This window comes from Hemicordylus capensis, chromosome 3 (assembly GCF_027244095.1).
Source record: "Hemicordylus capensis ecotype Gifberg chromosome 3, rHemCap1.1.pri, whole genome shotgun sequence".
NCBI lineage: Eukaryota > Metazoa > Chordata > Lepidosauria > Squamata > Cordylidae > Hemicordylus > Hemicordylus capensis.
Genome location: NC_069659.1, coordinates 194,023,671 through 194,041,037, shown reverse-complemented (window position 1 = coordinate 194,041,037; position 17,367 = coordinate 194,023,671). Strand labels below are relative to the sequence as shown.

The 17,367-nt window shown below is 45.0% G+C and overlaps 1 protein-coding gene across 6 annotated transcripts in view; it reads right to left on the bottom strand.

Annotated features, from left to right (window-relative positions):
- CHUK (component of inhibitor of nuclear factor kappa B kinase complex) overlaps nucleotides 1-17,142 on the bottom strand; it is a 65,261-nt gene extending 48,119 nt beyond the window's left edge. The window contains exons 1-4 of one of the 6 annotated variants that reach the window (XM_053308785.1): nucleotides 16,941-17,142; nucleotides 14,841-14,935; nucleotides 3,805-3,919; nucleotides 788-857 (exon numbers count right to left, since the gene is read on the bottom strand). In XM_053308785.1, the coding sequence (XP_053164760.1) occupies nucleotides 788-857; nucleotides 3,805-3,919; nucleotides 14,841-14,935; nucleotides 16,941-17,075 (415 nt within the window). In that variant the 5' untranslated portion in view covers nucleotides 17,076-17,142. Of the gene's footprint in view, nucleotides 1-787; nucleotides 858-3,417; nucleotides 3,690-3,804; nucleotides 3,920-9,280; nucleotides 9,509-9,532; nucleotides 9,698-14,840; nucleotides 14,936-15,571; nucleotides 15,816-16,739; nucleotides 16,920-16,940 lie in introns of those variants that run through there. The other 5 variants (XM_053308787.1, XM_053308786.1, XM_053308788.1 and 2 more) reach the window with 5 other exon arrangements.
- Between the last annotated feature and the right edge of the window lie 225 nt (nucleotides 17,143-17,367).

The window sequence follows — 17,367 nt, the reverse complement described above, 5'->3', positions numbered from 1 at the left end:
CCTATTCGTGCCTGTGACATCCAAGGTAATAAGAACACCACCCACCTCTACGTCTGTTCCATTAAGTTAATTTCTGGTTCATTAAAGAATCATGTCCCAATTTGTGGGGATTTTAAAGCATTTTTTTGGTAGTTCTTTAAAAGTCAGTCAATGCCCTACCTTGTATACAACTTAAGCACTATTTGCAGACCTCCCACCACCACCTGCCTTTAGAGTGCCAGGAAGTCTACCATTATAATGTTAGTTCAGAAAATCTCACTGCAAGCATCACACACTTAAGAGTTCTACATGTCTGTGTCTGCTAACTTGGCAAAGAGGCACCTTTTAATGTGGTGATTCTCTTTATTTAGCAAGGGGAGAGTAACTAGCCCTCTCCACCCCCCAGCACAGTACCTTCAGTGACTGCTGCTGGTGTCTATATTTCTTTTAGGTTGTGAGCCCTTTGGGGACAGGGATCCATCTTATTTGTTTGTTGTTTCTCTGTGTAAACCACCCTGAGCCATTTTTGAAAGGACGGTATAGAAATCTAATTAATAATAATAATAAAAATCCAAAACTGAGAGTAGAATTTTGCTTCCAGAAAACCTGATCCCACTTGCAAATATACTGTCAATCTGCTGAATGCAAAATATTTATAAACTGAAGTATTTCAATCAGAACCAATTATGCAGAGGGCATACAAGCTTCTTGTAAAATAAGTATTTATGTATTCAGAATGCATAATGTACAGATTGAAAGTCACAGAAAAGTCTCCTGTCACAAAGGCATGAAGGAGCAGTCAACATACCAATATCACTAAGAAGAGAAAGTATTTGGCTCTCCTTAAGTCCACAGCAATTTTCAGGTTTGTTTAACAGCTACAGGAAAGAATAGAAAATTAAAATCTGAATATACAAATATTAATAAGATGTTTCCTACTCCACAATTAAGAACGCACATGTCTAAGGTCTAAATCTTTATGAGCAAGCAACTGCTTGGAGAACACAAATGCTATTTGAAGGAGATCTCTGTTGACAATCATTATCTCATTAAGCTTAATTAAATCCAGTATTTTCTTATTTTTGAACAATCCCACCAACAATGAGCACATATGTCCTTAATCAAACCCCTTCAGCAGCCCCTGACAGATAAAATACATTTCTCTTTAACCTAGGAGAAGTCAGATACTATTTACAAAATCATAATATAGTGTTTTTCCATGAAGTTAGAAAAAACTAAACATGAAGAGAGCTGTTTACATGACCAGACATAACCCATCTTCCAGTATCCTGGTCCACCTATCCATTAATTTGGAGCACAGCTCATCTTTTTCCAGTAAGATACAATGAATGGCTCAAATGAGTCCTTTGATGCCACTCAATGTTTTCCAGAGTGTTTCAGATAGAGAACTATGGTTATATTGTGACTGGTCATGATCTGATAGCAATACTTAGAAAGCAACATTTAGAGCATAGCCTCTAAAACAGTCATTTTAAATCTCTCTTATGACAAATATGTGGACAAACATTTTGCACTCTTTAACTTAACTAGAACTATTTAATATGGGGAAAGCTAGTACAATAAGACAATAGAACATCAGAATAGAATTCAAGAGGTTTCTTTGGTGCTCCTCCTAATAAGAACAGCCCTGCTGGATCAGGCCCAAGGCCTATCTAGTCCATCAACCTGTTTCCCACAGTGGTCCACCAGATGCCTCAAAGAAGTCCACAGGCAAGACATGAGGGCATGCCCTCTCTCCTGTCATTGCTCCTCTGCAACTGGTATTTAGAGGCATCTTGCTTCCAAGGCTGGAGATGATGGCCTATAGTCAACAGATGAGTAGCCATTGATAGACTTGTCCTCCATGAATTTGTCTTTTAAAGCCCTTTTAAAGCCACCCAAGCTATTAGCCATCACTGCATCCTGTGGCAGGTGTGCTTATCCTTTGGATATAAAGTGATACTTTTACTGAAAGCTTGAGATGTACAGTCTGGATCAGGCTGCACAATTCAAAAGCATGGAAGCAAAACAGACATAACTTCCAAACTGAAAAGCTTAGAAATCCTAAAAACATTTTGGGATTCTTTTTTTAATGCCAGAATGATGTTTTAGAACAGGGGTTCTCAACCTTGGGTCTCCAGATGTTGTTGGCCTTCAACTCCCATAATCCCCAACCAAAGGCCACTGGGGCTGTGGATTATGGGAGTTGAAGTCCAACAACATCTGAGGACCCAACGTTGAGAATCCCTGTTTTAGAAAGTGTCTTAAATAAAGTATAAGAAACAGGCATACCTATCTTCTCTACTGGCAGCTGGGCCTTGGGTTTGAGAGATCAACAGCAGATAGCCAGAGGCACTGGACTGACAGCAAAGCTATGGCCTGCTGCTGTTCTCAGGATATGGGTTAAAACCCATCTCTTCTTTATCCACAAGGCAAGGGTGCGTGTATTCTTCCCCTGAAGTATCTTAAGCATGGGTGGCAAACCCCTAAAAGGTGCCTTTGGAATCCATTATAAAAAGGCGGCGGGGGGGGGGGGGGAGACCAAAGCAACCACAAGATGTGTGTTCTTAGTGTAAAACAGCAATATGTGCTCACACTTGACATATTTTGAGAAATATGGCTCTCTCAAAGGCGACGGTACAATAAATTAAACACAGTAGAAACCATATATTCATTTAAAAAAATACTAAATCATTCAAAATATTCTGTATAATATTCAGAGCATACCAACCTAAACTGCAATGCCTTTTTAAAAAAAAATACACTATTTAAAGCATTCAAATCATCTTCTTTAAAGATTTTTATGGATCAGAACATCTTAAACCATGTTTAAAAAAACGTGTTTTTCTATTTTTAAAAGTGTCAAAAGGTATCATTCTGTGCATCATTCTAAGGTGAACTTTTAAGAATTTCCATATAGTATATTTAACCCCTGCTAAGTGGGCCAAGAGGCACCTTTTAACATGGTGATTCTCTTTATTTAGCAAGGGGAGAGTAACTTGCCCTATCCACCCCCAGCACACTACCTCCAGTGACTGTTGCAGGTATCTTATGCTTTTTTTTAGATTGTGAGCCCTTTGGGGACAGGGAGCCATCTTATTTATGTATTATTTCTTTGTGTAAACCACCTTGAGCCATTTTTGGAAGGGCGGTATAGAAATCAAACTAATAATAATACCCTACAATGTTATTACAAGAATTTAGAACACAGATAGAAGTACCAAATTTCCTCATCCATTCATAATAATCTGTATTTTTGTAAGAGGAAAATCAGAAAAGAGATCTGAGACTAGCCAATATGATGAAGGTTCATCAATCCCAAAACAACTGTTGCATTAGAATATAACTATATTCAATAATAAATGAACTAAAAGTCATATTCTGAGGGTACAGGACTGAAGAAAATTATACCAGTATTGTTAAACGTACTGTACTTACAAATATTTCTATAGTTTCTGATGTATTCGATTCTTCCATTCTCAGAGATGTCTGGTGAGAATTAGACAATGCTCTTTATAAAGATCCTTACTTAAAGCTTACGTCTGTTCCCAATCATGGCAGAGGCACACCTGGTCTTTTCTGCTCACAACTCTTCTTTGGTTTTCCCTGTCACATCAAGTTTGGCTGCAGCACAATAACTTTATCAAAGCTCCCTAAAGCTAGCATGCCGCACATGTCCCAAATAAGGTTGCCTTAAATGTAATTTGTCTCTGGAAAAGATAAGGAATATCTCACACTGACTGACATCCTATGCACAGAAGCGCAATCAGACCCAATATTCAAATGCAGCTCCACCAGTCATACAGTCAAAGAAATAGGCATTACCTTCCGGAGATCCCCTCCAGAGCAGTATTCCATAGCCAAAAGTGGGACATCATTAACAGGGAAATTTATCTCTTCAGGTACTTCATAGGCTTTAACAACATTGGGATGGTTCAGCCTAAATTAAATGGCAAGAAAGAAATGCTATGTGTTCTGAAAATCATTAATATTACAGCTAACATTTTCCTTCTAGATATTCTGAAAACTGGTTTTTTATCATCAATGTTTTGGTTTTTTATCAATGTTTTTGTTAAAACTGGAATAAACCAAATCAAACTGAGACTAACCAGTCTGTAACAATTTGAAGACAGAATAATGCAGGGAGCAAGGGCAGGCTCTTTCAACTGCCCATGCAGTTAGGCTGAAAGAAGTGCACGCAGAGCAGAAAAAATGAATAACAAGGTCTGCTGAGGCCACAAACAACAACCTGAGGCAATCAAATAAATAAGTAAATGGTAGTGTGGCTGAATGAAAGATATCTAAGGTCCCAGTGTTTAGCTATGTAGGGATATAGTTTGATGCAGCACTGCGACTCTGGCACTGCACCTTAGGTATGCTAGTGGCTCATCCCAGCTATTTCTAAAGGGAAACCACAATCAAAGATCAAAGCCAAGATCTCATGTGCCCAAAACTTGTGCTCTTCTATTAGTCTATGGCTCGTTATTCAACACCCTCAGTCCAGGTATACATTACTGGGTCTGTGGTCTGAGCCACTGGGAGATTACAGTACAACGCTCCAAGATGCGTCGTCCTTCTTTCTGCTCCCATGATTGTATGGTGTGGATTCTAGCTATACCTTATTCTACTTTGTACCTCCATTATTATTACTGGCTGGGCATGAAAAAGGTGAGTTTCTTCTAAAATTCCTCATTTCTCCACAGTGGGACTGGAACCTCCACCTACTGCTTCCAATAATTCCTTCTCCTTAGATGGGCATTTTTGCCCCAACAGGATATGAACCCTTCTCCTGGAGTTTCTCCATGTGTGTCTTTTCTCAAGCCAGGGGTAGAACTGGTTGGGCTCTGGACTAAACTGCCTGGGCTTTGCTTCCCTGTATGCAGGGGTGTAGCTATAATTGAGTGGATGAGTTCAAAGAACCCAGGCCCCACAGCTTCTGAGGGCCCCCCACTCAGTTCCACCCCTCCCTATTTTCTTCATTATCACCCTCACTCTGAGGGGGTACCAAGAAGAGAGGCAGAGAGGGGCAAATATGCCCCCCCCCAGCTACACCCCTGCCTGTATGTCTGTCAAAAGGGTTGTTTGAAGGCTGTGTATGTGTGTGGTATAAAGGGATACCCGATCACTGTGCTGGGATTCCCAAAGTGTGACAGTGACTGGGCTCTTGCTGGATGTACCATGGTGGTTCACACTGTTGAAGATGTTTTAATCTTCTTGTTTCTGCCAGGTTGTATTTCCCTATGGCTGTGCATATTCTGGCCCCTTCCACATGTGGATGATGTGGGGTGTCAGTGGCACATCACACTATGATTGGAGAATGTCAGCAGTGTTGCCATGGGCATTGGGTGGGAGGTGTCTCATGGTGTTCTTACATTATTTCATTTAAAGTGTTAACATTGATATTAGTAGACTGATAGCACTGTGGGAACACTGCACTGCAAGTTAGCGAAACAGATAAGGTAACTTCCCAAATTCAAAAACTGAGGGCCAGCTTAAATATGTATGTACACATTTGTTGTTCTCTCTCTCTCTCTACAAAATATACATGTATGGACAATACATGTCCATGCAGTTCTAGATGCACCCCTCAAAAAATTGGCTCCCACAGAGACCAGCTCTTGCCTGTGAGAACTGTTGGGGCAGCCTCTGCTCCACCTTCCCAGGAGTACTAAGAGACCTGTGTGCACTGGGAGGAAGGCAAGAAAAGAGGCATTCAGGCAAGCGAGCTCTTGTCCTGAGCTCCTGAAAAAACCAATAGCCTGAGATAACGTTTTATTCTTATGTAATTTCCTTGTTTTAATATTATAAACGGCTTTGAGTGCCTTTGTTAAGGCAGAAAGGCGGTATAAAAATGCAACAAATCAACAAACTCACAGAGTTTCTCATCCCTTGGTGATTCACATGTGTAAACTAGGCTGATTGTATTTGAGCTAGTATCAAAGATCAATGTAGAATCTGGTCTATGAGTTCCCATTCGCACAAATATAACATAATAACGCATTTCAGTTCCTTATCTCTTAGTATGGTTAGCTAGAATACAATTCTAGCAACAAAATTTGGCAAATGAATAAAGTTTTTAAAAGTGTCAATTTTCAGCAAAAGTAAAGATCACTTCACCTGATAAGTGGCTAAGTTGCAAGAATTCATATAGACAGCAAGGCTATTCACAAGCACATACAAAACCGGGCTAAGGGAGCCCAGCCCGGTTTTGCACGTGCATGTGAGCCGCCAGGATCACACCCAATCCCGGTGGATAGACAGCAGCAAATCTGCCTAATAGCCTCCTTTAAAATGATCCCTCCTTTTACTTCAAATTAATGGAGGTTTGCCACAGTCTTCTTGAACTCTTGGAGAACTGTGGTAGGCAATGTCTTATGTTTACTCCTAGGTGAATGTAGTTCAGGCTGATTTGCCTATAGAGAATTCTGCTTGTGCAACTGATGTTTGAGACTGAAAGTCTGATTCATTCATTTGATCATGTGTCATTCATCACTCATTTATTTGCTCATGTGTCAGCCACGGCTGCTTGCAGCCATGGCTGGCATACTCGGGTGGGGTGGGGGGTCCCAATAATGCACCGCGCACTTGTGTGGTGCATTACTGGAGCTCGAGAGGACGGAGTGACACACAGCAGCCCGTCCCAGCAACCCAACCCCTGGAGCTGCCGGAAGTGCAGCCGACCGTCTGGGTGGACGATCTGCCCACCCAGGGAAGGGAGGCTGATTGTCTGCAGGGAGGGTTAAGCGAAACCCGCTCTCTTCGCAGAGCGCCCCGGAGCTCTTCTCAGTGATCGTGAGAAGAGCTCCAGCATTTTCTTCACTATTAGCCACTTCTAGCAGTTTGTTTTGTATCTGGGTACTGATATCCAAGTACAAAACACAACAAAAGGGACACTAGTATATATAAAATCCCACTTTGAGCAGAAACTCAGTCCTTCCCCACTTGTTGCTCAACATGTATTGTAAAGGGAGAAAGCATTCGTTTATAGAAGCACACACAATTGTATCCAACATCTTGTAAAATGCAGAGACGAAAGTTTGGGGCAGTATACAAATTTGATAAATAAACAAACAAACAAACAAGAGAAAATATGACTTCTGTAAAGCTTACACAAGTACTAGAATCAGACTCTGAAGAAAACAGCACAGATAATTCTGAATTGCCAATTCATCAATTTCTTGACTATCTTTCAATTATAGGCTAGTTGGGGGTGGGGAAGAAGGGAGGGGCCAGCATAGCGTAGTGGTTAGAGTGTTGGACTAAGACTGGGAAGACCCAAGTTCAAATTCCATTCTACCATGAAACTCACTGCGTGACTCTGGGCCAGTCACTTAACTCTCAGCCTAACCTACCTCACAGGGCTGTTGGGAGGATAAGCATAACCATGTACTAAGCTCCAAGCTCCTTGGAGGAAGAGCGGGATACAAGTGTAAAAATAAATAAATAAATAAATAAATAAAATAGAATTAATAAAATAAAATGAATAAAATAAAATGTTGGGGCTCTTCCCAGCACATGCCTATTTCCCCCACTGTGCCTTCCTTCTCCCAGAAGAAAGAAAGCAGAGTGAGCTGGTGCCATGATGCTGCTGTACTCTAGCACCTGCCATATTACCTCACAGCAACAGAAAGAGCCTGCTGAGTCAACTGCCTGCTGTTTCAGTGAAGATGGCAGTTGAAGTGCTTTTATTGCCTGCGCCCAAGGTTCTGGAAACAGGAGCTACTATAAATGTAACAACTGGGAAAGATAAGCAGCAAATGGAGGGAGTCTCCTTTCTTCGCCCCACCCTCTTCATTAACCATGTGCATGCATGCATGTACATGTGTCCTGGGTGGGGGTGAGAGGTATTAAGTGATGTAGGGTGCATCCCTCCCTTTGCTCTCCCAATGTTTCTCTACCAGTAGATCCTTTTCCCAAATCGGAGCAAGGTACATGGAAATGGCTCCCAGATGAGAATAGAGGGATAAAAGTCTTCCACCCAGGCAAACTGACATGTTATAAGAACATAAGAACAGCCCTGCTGCTTCAGGTTCAAAGCCTATCAGTCCAGCAACCTGCTTCACACAGTGGCCCACCAGATGCTTCTGGGAATCCCACAGGCAAGAGCTAAGGGCATACCCACTCTCCTAATGTTGCTTCCCATCAACTGGTATTTAGAGGCATCTTGCCTCTGAGGCTGGAGGTGGCCTACAGCCCTCAGACTAGTAGCCATTGATAGACCTGTCCTCCATGAGTTTTCTAAACCTCTCTTAATGCCATCCAAGCCGCTGGCAGTCACCACGTCCTGTGGAAGAGAATTCTAAAAGTTGATAATGCGTTTTCTGAAAGGTACTTCCTCTTGTTGGTCCTAAATTTTTTGGCAATCAATTTCATCAGATGACTCCTGGTTCTAGTGTTGAGAAGTAGAGAAAAACTTCTCTCTCTCCATACCATGCACGATTCCATAGACCTCTATCATGTCTCGCCTCAATTTAGTTTTTTCTAAACTAAGAAGTCCCAGGTCTTGTAGCCTTATCTCATAAGGTACGTACTCTAGGCCCCTGTTCATCTTGGCTGCCCTCTTCTACACCTTCTCCAGTTCTAACTGTACACAGTATTGCATTATATTAGCAGTTTTATTTCAATCCCCTTCCTAATTATTCCAAGTATGGAACCAGCCTTTTTCACAGCTGAGTCAACACATTGCTGAGTCAACACTTTTTCACATTGAGTCGACACTTCCAATGAGCTGTCCACCATGACCCCAAGATCCCTTTCCTGGTCAGTCACCAACAGCTCAGACCCCTACAGTGTACAGTTAGCGGGGTTTGCCCCAGTATGCATTACTATACACTTTCTAACATTGAACTGCATTTGCCATTTTGTTGCCCACTCATGCAGTTTGGAGAATCCTTTTGGAGCTCCTCGCAATCTCTTTTTGTTTTCACTCTAAATAATTTGCTGTTATCTACAAATTTGGCCACTTTGCTGCTTTCCCCAACTTCTAGATCATTTATGAATTAAAAAGCAAATCACAGATCCCTGGGGGACCCCATTTCTTACTTCCCTCCATTATGAAAACTCTCCAACTCTTAGACCTAACCTCTGTTTCCTGTCCTTCAACCAGTTATCAAGTTATCAATCCACACATGAACCTGTCCCCTTATCCCATGACTGCTAGGTTTTCTCAAGAGTCTTTGATGAGAAACTTTGTTGAAAGCTTTTTGAAAATCCAAGTATACTATGTCAACTGGATCACCTTTATCCGCACATCTGTTGACACTCTCAAATATTTCCAAAAAGTTGGTGAGGCAAGATTTACCTTTGCAGAAGCCATGCTGTTTCTCCTTCAGCAGGGCCTGTTCTTCTATATGTTTAACAATTTTATCCTTCAGAATGTTTTCCATTAATTCACCTGCAACAGATGTTAACCTAACCGGCCTGCAATTTCCCAGATCCCCCTGAATCTCTTTTTGAAAATCGGTGTTACATTGGCTACTTTCCAGTCCTCCGGGCACAGCGCCTTATTGTAGGGATAAGTTATATATTTTTGCAAGGAGGTCAGCAAACTCACATTTGAGTTCTTTAAGGACTCTCAAGTGGATGCCATTTGGCCCTGAAGATTTGTTAATTTTTCCAGTCAGTTTAGTGTCATCTCTCGTCATCTTTATCTGGCTCAGTTCTTTAGTCTCTGTCCCTGAGAAGCTTGGTTCAGGCTCGGGTATACGCTCAGTATTCTCTGCCATGAAGACAAATGCAAAGAACTCGTTTAGCTTCTCTGCAATCTGCATATCCTCCTTAATAACCCCTTTCACTCCCTTCTCCTCTAATGGACGAACCACCGGGAGGTTTCGTGCTTCTGATGTATTTAAAGAAGTTTTTGTCATTTTCCTTGATGCTTTTAGCTAGATGTTCCTCAAACTCTTTTTTCACCTCTCGTAGTGACTCCTTACATTTCTTTTGCCGGACTCTGTGTTCCTTTCTGTTCTCTTAATTTGGGCAGGCCTTCCAATTTCTGTCGTCTTCCCCTTTATAACTTCCTTGATTTTACTTGTTAACCACGCTGGCATCCTCCCAGATTTGGTGGTGCCTTTCCTCCTTTTTTGTATGCCTTCTAACTGGGCTTCTATTATTGTGGATTTAAATAGACTCCATGCATTCCAGAGCGAAGTGACTCTCCTGATTTTCCCTTTCAATTTTCTTTTCACCAAACTCCTCATTTCAGAGAAATTTCCTCTACTGAAAGTCAAAGTACCTGTATTATTATTATTATTATTATTATTATTATTATTATTATCATCATCATCATCATCATCATTTATAGCCCACTGTTCTTCCAAGGAGCCCAGAGCAGTGTACTACATACTTAGGTTTCTCCTCACAACAACCCTGTGAAGTAGGTTAGGCTGAGAGAGAAGTGACTGGCCCAGAGTCACCCAGCTAGTATCATGGCTGAATGGGGATTTGAACTTGGGTCTCCCCAGTCCTAGTCCAGCACTCTAACCACTATACCACGCTGGCTCTTTAAAGGTTACAGGCAGGAGTCTCTCTTGGAGATGCCAGAGAGGGAATCTGGGACCTGATGCTCTACCCAGAGCAGCCCCACCTTACAGGGCTCACATGTAGTCACCCATCCAAAAGCAATCCAGGGCAGACTCTGCTTAGCAAAGGGGACAAGCCATGCTTACTACCACAAGACCTCCTAAGTCTTGAAGTCTTAGACTTCAAATTACATGTATGCTGAATTTGATCACACTATGGTCACTATTCCCTAAAGGTTCCACAACACTGACAGCTCGCACCAGGTACTGGGCACCATTCAGGATTAAGTCCAAGGTCACCTTCTCTCTGGTTGGTTCCATGACCAACTGCTCTAAGGCAGAGTCATTCAGCATATCTAGAAATCTGGCCTCTTTGCCATTACTTAAATGTGAATTTACCTAGTCTATGTGTGGGTAATTGAAGTCACCAATTATTACAGCTCTGTCTCTCTTTGATGTCTCCCTGATTTCCTTCTGCAACTCCCAGTCACTGTCAGTGTTTTGATCAGTAATCTTTTGCCTTTCAAAATTCTGTCAAAGCTCAAAGTTAGCAATGAAGCATACCATACCATACTCTGTCTACATTGCTCTGATTCACATAATGTCAATGTCTTTTAGCACCCCTATATCTATATCGATCTAAATAAATCTAAGGTGGATGCCATGCCACATGATCAGTAATGATAATGTACAAGGTTACAAATTGTGCTCACTTACAACTTGACCTCCATACACCCACATGGACAACATGGACCATGCAACCACATAAAGAACATGGGACATCTTTGCTAGCACCACTCCCCATCTTGAGTTGGGCCTCAAAGATCAAGAAAAGCATGGGTGCATGGAGGGCGAGCACAAGTCTAACAGTTGTAAGTGAGCACAATTTGTAACATTGCACATCATCATTTCAGATCACATGGCATGTCTGTTAAGGTGTGCCTTAGGTTCTAATTTCCTGGTGTTGTGAAGCTTGAACTAAAATGAGATAGCATTAACTCTGGTCTTAAACTAGTTCTTTGACCATCAAAATCGAGTTGAGGCCCAGTCTAATCTGACTGTCAAGCCAGGTGATCCGGCTTGCAAGCTGGCAAGGATTCCCCCTTACAAGTCAAGGGCTTTACAGAAAGTAAATGGGGGAAGGGAGCAGTGTTCCCTCTAACAGGGATTCCCAGATGTTGTTGACTACAACTACCATAATCCCTAGCCAGCGGCCACTGCAGCTGGGGATGCTGGGAGTTGTAGTGAACAACATCTGGGAATTCCTGTTAGAGGGAATACTTGGGGCGGCGGGAGCTAGCCTTTATTTTTTAAAATGTGGCAGCGGCAGGGACCGCAGAGGCAGCCACGGCAGCGGCTCCTCCAAACCTTTGAGTGACAGGCCGGGTCAGCTATGGGCCTCTGTGCACACTCTAATGGCAGCCTCATGTGCACAGAGGTCCAGTCCGTCACTTGGAAGGAGACATTTTAAAAGGTAAAAACTACCCTTTTCCTCACACCCTAGTGGTGTGCATGGTTCGATCCGGAGGCCATTGACAAGGCCTCCGGACCGGTCCAGAATTCCCCTGGTTCAGTTCGGAAGGGCGGGGGATAGTTTCGCTTTAAGTGTGGTGGTGGCAGTACTCCCCCCCCCCCCCCGCCGCTCTTCCCCCTCCGGCGCTGGCAGTTTTCAAAACGTTCTTGGGGCGGCAGAGTTTCTCCCTGCCGCCCCTGCCCCCGTCGTTGTCCCTGCTAGCTTCAAAGTAGGCAGAGCTTGTGGCGCTCATGTGCCCTTTGCGGCACGCGCGCTCGTCTCCACTGCTGGCGCGCGCACGCCACATACATCATGTGGCGCGCACCAGCGGCAAAGACAAGCGCACGCGCCGCAAAGGGCATATGCACGCCACAAGTCTGCCTACTTTGAAGCTAGCAGGGACAACGATGGGGGCAGGGGCGGCAGGGAGGAACTCTGCCGCCCCAAGAACGTTTTGAAAACCGCCAGTGCCGGAGGGGGAAGAGCGGCAGGGGGGGAGTAAGTACTACCACCACCCCCTTAAAGAGAAACTACCCCCCGTGCCGGACCGTGGGAAATTTGAACCATGCACACCACTATCACACCCCTCTGCCCTCGCATTTGCTTTCTGCAAAGCCCTTTACTTGTAAAGGAGAATCCTTGCTGGATTCCCCTTTACAAGTATACCCTTTGAGCCAGCTCATGAGTGGGGTTTTCAAGCCGGGCTTGGCTCAACTTGAACACGGACTGGCTTTACTCTTTATGGGCTGGGGCCGATTCGAATGCAAGCCTTCAAGCCAGGCCAGCTCTAACTCAAGCCTGGCTTGAATCTGAGTCAGCTCGCACACCCCTACCCCTAAGTAACATTCAGTGCCGATTCTAAAAAGACAAGTGAACTGCATGATATTGTATATATTTCTTAAAACAGTTGTAGTAATACTGTAGCATTACAGTAGTGTCTTACAATCATCATTGTGACATACTACAGTATGTACAACAGTATCTGTGTAGGCACACGGAGGACACTGGGTGTGCCTACACAGATTGCCTGTGGTAGCAAACATGAATTGTCCCCTTTGCTAAGCAGGGTCTGCCCTAGTTTGCATTTGAATGGGAGACTACATGTGTGAGCACTGTAAGATATTCACCTCAGGAGATGGGGCCGCTCTGGAACAACACCTGCATGCAGAAGGTTCCATTCCCTCCCTGGCATCTCCAAGATATGGCTGGGAGCGACTCCTGCCTGCAACCTTGGAGAAGCCACTGCCAGTCTGTGCAGATAATACAGAGCTAGATGCTAGTCTAACAAGATAGAAGGCAGCTTCCTATATTCCCTGCTAATTGAGCAAAGAGGCACCTTTTAAAGTAGTGATTCTCTAAGATTTAGCTGGGGGAGAGCAACTGGCCCTATCCAGCCCCAGCACATCATCCCTCCCGTGGCTGTTGCTGGTGTCTGCCTTATGTTTCTTTTTAGGATTGTGAGCCCTTTAGTGACAGGGAGACATCTTATTTATGTATTTTTTATTTTTCTATGAGAAAATTCTTGCTTTGAGAACTTTGTTGAAGAGCGGTATATAAATATCAGTAGTAGTAGTAGTATATTCCTGGGAAGTGTAGTCCCTCCCAGTACTTTCTCCCAGAATTCTGTGGGAAAGGTGCTGGGAAGGGCTAAATATCCCAGCACTCAATGTGCACTTTTGTAGAGGACACTGGGACTTTGACAGGGCTCTGTTGCTCTTAAAGTCCTGTCTTCCCTGTGCTCTGCCTGGCAGACATGAGAGGATGAGGGAAGCGGGGAGAAAAGGGATGCTGTAAGGCTTACTGTACAGGCTTACTCAGAAGTAAGCTCTTATGACCAGAGAGGGACTCGAAGTAATACAGTTGTCCCTCGCCAACCGCAAGGGTTCCATTCATGGAAACCCCCACGGTTGGCGGAATCGCAGTAGACAAGCCATTGGTTTCAATGGCAAACAGGGGGTTAGAGGAATCATGGTCGTGAAGCAACCAAAAACAAGGTAAAAAATTGAAAGAATCCCCCCTTAACCTCCAAAATGACCACGAACCCCCCCAAATCACCCTCTGACACCCAGAAATGACCCCCCAACCCAATTTAAAAAAAACAACTCGCCAAACTGCAGATACTTGAGTAGGGCAGTCACAATTTGGCAAGGGCAGGCACAATTTCCCAATTGCAGATATTCAAATCCGTGATTGGGAAAACCACGATAGGCAAGGGACAACTGTATATCCTTTATCTTTTCACTTGTACACATCTACACAGCTAACGTGTGTCTGTGTGCATGTCTGTGTCTACGAACTATCCACCTGGCTTTTCCCATGCCCTCCTTTCCCTGAGAATTCACATTCTATCACTAACAGAATAGTTATTGCACTAAGAATAGAATCCACTCGCTGTCTCACAGAGTACTTGAACAGTTGCTCAAAACTTCACCAAACCTCTAAAAGGCACTCTTCCTAGAGAAGCCTGAACAGAGTACACAAGACATTTTCACCCAATTTGAAATAAATATATTATATACCCAGATAAGTTTGGGCAAAGGGGGATCAATCTGTCAATTTTTGACTTCTGTAGCTGTGGAAACTTTTATCACATTGCTTTGAAATTCCAGACATTTGTAGACTTTATGGAATACATCACGCACACCAAGTTTCAAGTTATTAATTCAGAAATTGTGATATTTATAAGCAATAGAATTTTGAAGTTTATACTGACAGAACCTTCCCCCCCTCCTACTCACCTTAACTTAAGGGGTACTCCTGTGCCCCTTACATTTTAAGAAAAACTTTGTAAAAACAATAATTTTCAAAACACTCAAGAGAAAACTTACTTCTTCATAATCTGAATCTCATGACCCCACCGTTCTTTGTTTTTCGCACTTAGCTCCAGGCGGCAAGACTTGATTGCTATCTTAGTACCCAAGTCCTATAATGCAGGGGCAGTGGTGGGAAGCACAAAAGAGCATTAATATGCAACTGCACATTCCACAATTAGAAGCATAATTCAAGTTACTTCTCAGGGCTACTCAGAGGTACAGGGAGCTTGGACCCCTCAGATATGCCAGGTAGGGATGTGCATGAACTGGTTCAACAGTCCTTTTACAGACTACCAAACTGGTTTGGAGGTCCGGCGTTCGGGCTGGTTTGGCAACAGGGGGTTACTTTTAGGGAGCAGGAAGACTGCCCTTACCCACCCAATTTCCCCTGCCAGTGCTGTTGCCAAAATCACTGGCATTTTCCTTAATCTTGTTTTGGCAGTTGTACTTGGGGAGATATAAGGGAAAGCATTCATGGAATACTGTACATAACTGCTCACTAAAAAGCAAATTGCTCTTTTGCCCTTACTCTGCTACAGAGACTCTGGGATAAACTTTAAAATACTTATTTCTAAGTTTCTATAAATATATTTCCATTTGTAAAGCATTTATTAATAAGTTTAAAGAACTCAAAGCCCACTTAGTTTCTTCTTCATGCTCTGGCTGGCCCACACTGAACAACCACCCACCTACCCTCAAGATCACAAAGTTGCTCAGAACCGTCATCTGAAGTGGCTACCACTCACTCGCATCCGTCCAGGCCAGCCAGACCCACCACAGAAAGACGTTGCCAAAACCTTCTGTGCCGAGTTGCTCTCTCATCTCCCACGGGTCGCAGCTGGTAGCGCCGGGCTAGCCGAAGCTGACCCTGCACGGAGTATCTGTGTGGTCATGCACTGAGCCTGTGGCATTCCGCCCCCCCAATCACTCACTTGCTCTCACTGCCCCCAGAACTCTCTTGCTCGCTCTCACCGCCCCCACAACTCTCTTAGGCACCCCACAACTCTCACCACCCCCCACAATGCTCTGCCCCCCACAATTCTCTCACTCGCTCTTGCAGCACCCCCAACACTCTCGCTTGCTCTCGCCGCCCCAATGCTCTTGCCCACGCTTGCTGCCTCCCCAACGCTCTCGCCCCCCATGCTCTCACCCACACTTGCCACCTCACCAACGCTCTCGCCGCCCCTGCAACGCGCTCGCGTGCTCGCTCCGCCCCCCGCAACACGCTCGCTCGCTCTCGCCCCCCCGCAACACGCTCGCTCTCGCCGCCCCCGCAACACGCTCGCTCGCTCTCACCACCACCCCACAACGTGCTCGCTCGCTCTCGCCCCCCCCCACAACGCGCTCACTTGCTCCACAGTTCTCCCTCTCTCTTTCTCTGATCTCCATCTTTCTATCTCTGTCTCGCAGTCCTTGCTTCCCCCTGCCGCTGCCAGGGACTTTCGCCCACTCGCCTGACAACCTCTGAGCTCCCTGATCCCTGCCGCTTCATGGAGCAGGTTGGAGCAGTTCAGCCAACCGTCTACCACCCGCAGCCCCCAGAGCTAACTGTCCAGCTCCCAAAGCCGCCTCTAGCCTCTGAGTTCCCTGCCGCTTCATGGCCCTGAGCCAACTGTCAAACTGCTTTCCAGCAGCCCCAAACTCTCTCCCCCTCTGTCAGCCAATCACCTCCTCTCCTTCTGTCAGCCAATTGCCTCCTTTCTTCCGCGTCCCCATGCATGGCCCGTCTTGGAGAATTAATAATATAGATATAGATGCCAGGTGCTTTAGAGACGGGGGAACGAGTAGGGAAAGAAACATGTGGGGCAAGAAAGGGGGGGGGGGGTAATTCTTAACTTGCATTGGGGGGAGGGGGCTCCAGCAAGGTGGGTGGGGGGGCTTCCAAAGGCCTTTAAGTCCAGGCTCCAAAATTACCTAGATGCAGCTCAGACTCAAAGCCCACTTAGTTTCTTCTTCATGCTCCGGCTGGCCCACACTGAACCACCACCCACCTACCCTCAAGGTCACAAAGCTGCTTTCCACCCCTTCGGCTTGCGCCGTCCTGCTTCCTTGCTCGGAACCGTCACCTGAAGTGGCTACCACTCGCCCGCCTCCCTCCAGGCCAGCCAGACCCACCCGATGCTGGTACAGAGAGACGTTGCCAAAACCGCCTGTGCCGAGTCGTTCTCTCATCTCCCACGGGTCGCAGCTGGTAGCGCCGGGCTGCCCGCCTCGCAAGGCCAGAGCGGCGCCCACCGGCAGCCTCTCCATCCCCCCTATCTTTCCACGGCCTGCACCGCCTCCGACCCAACTATCTCCCTCCTCCTCTCTTACAGCGGCAGACAAACTCTCGCGAGAGACTCGCACACTCATTTCCTCCCTTCTCGCGTCCTCACGGGCGGAGGAGAGAGTCTTTGGTGAGAGTGTGTTCTGTCTCGGAGACAAAGGTCGTGTTTACACTCCCGCCCGCGCGATGCTGTAGCCCTCCCAAATTATTTATCTCCTTTCAGTCTTTTCAAACACAGGACCTACCTTGAATTACAACCTGCGATGGAACCCATTT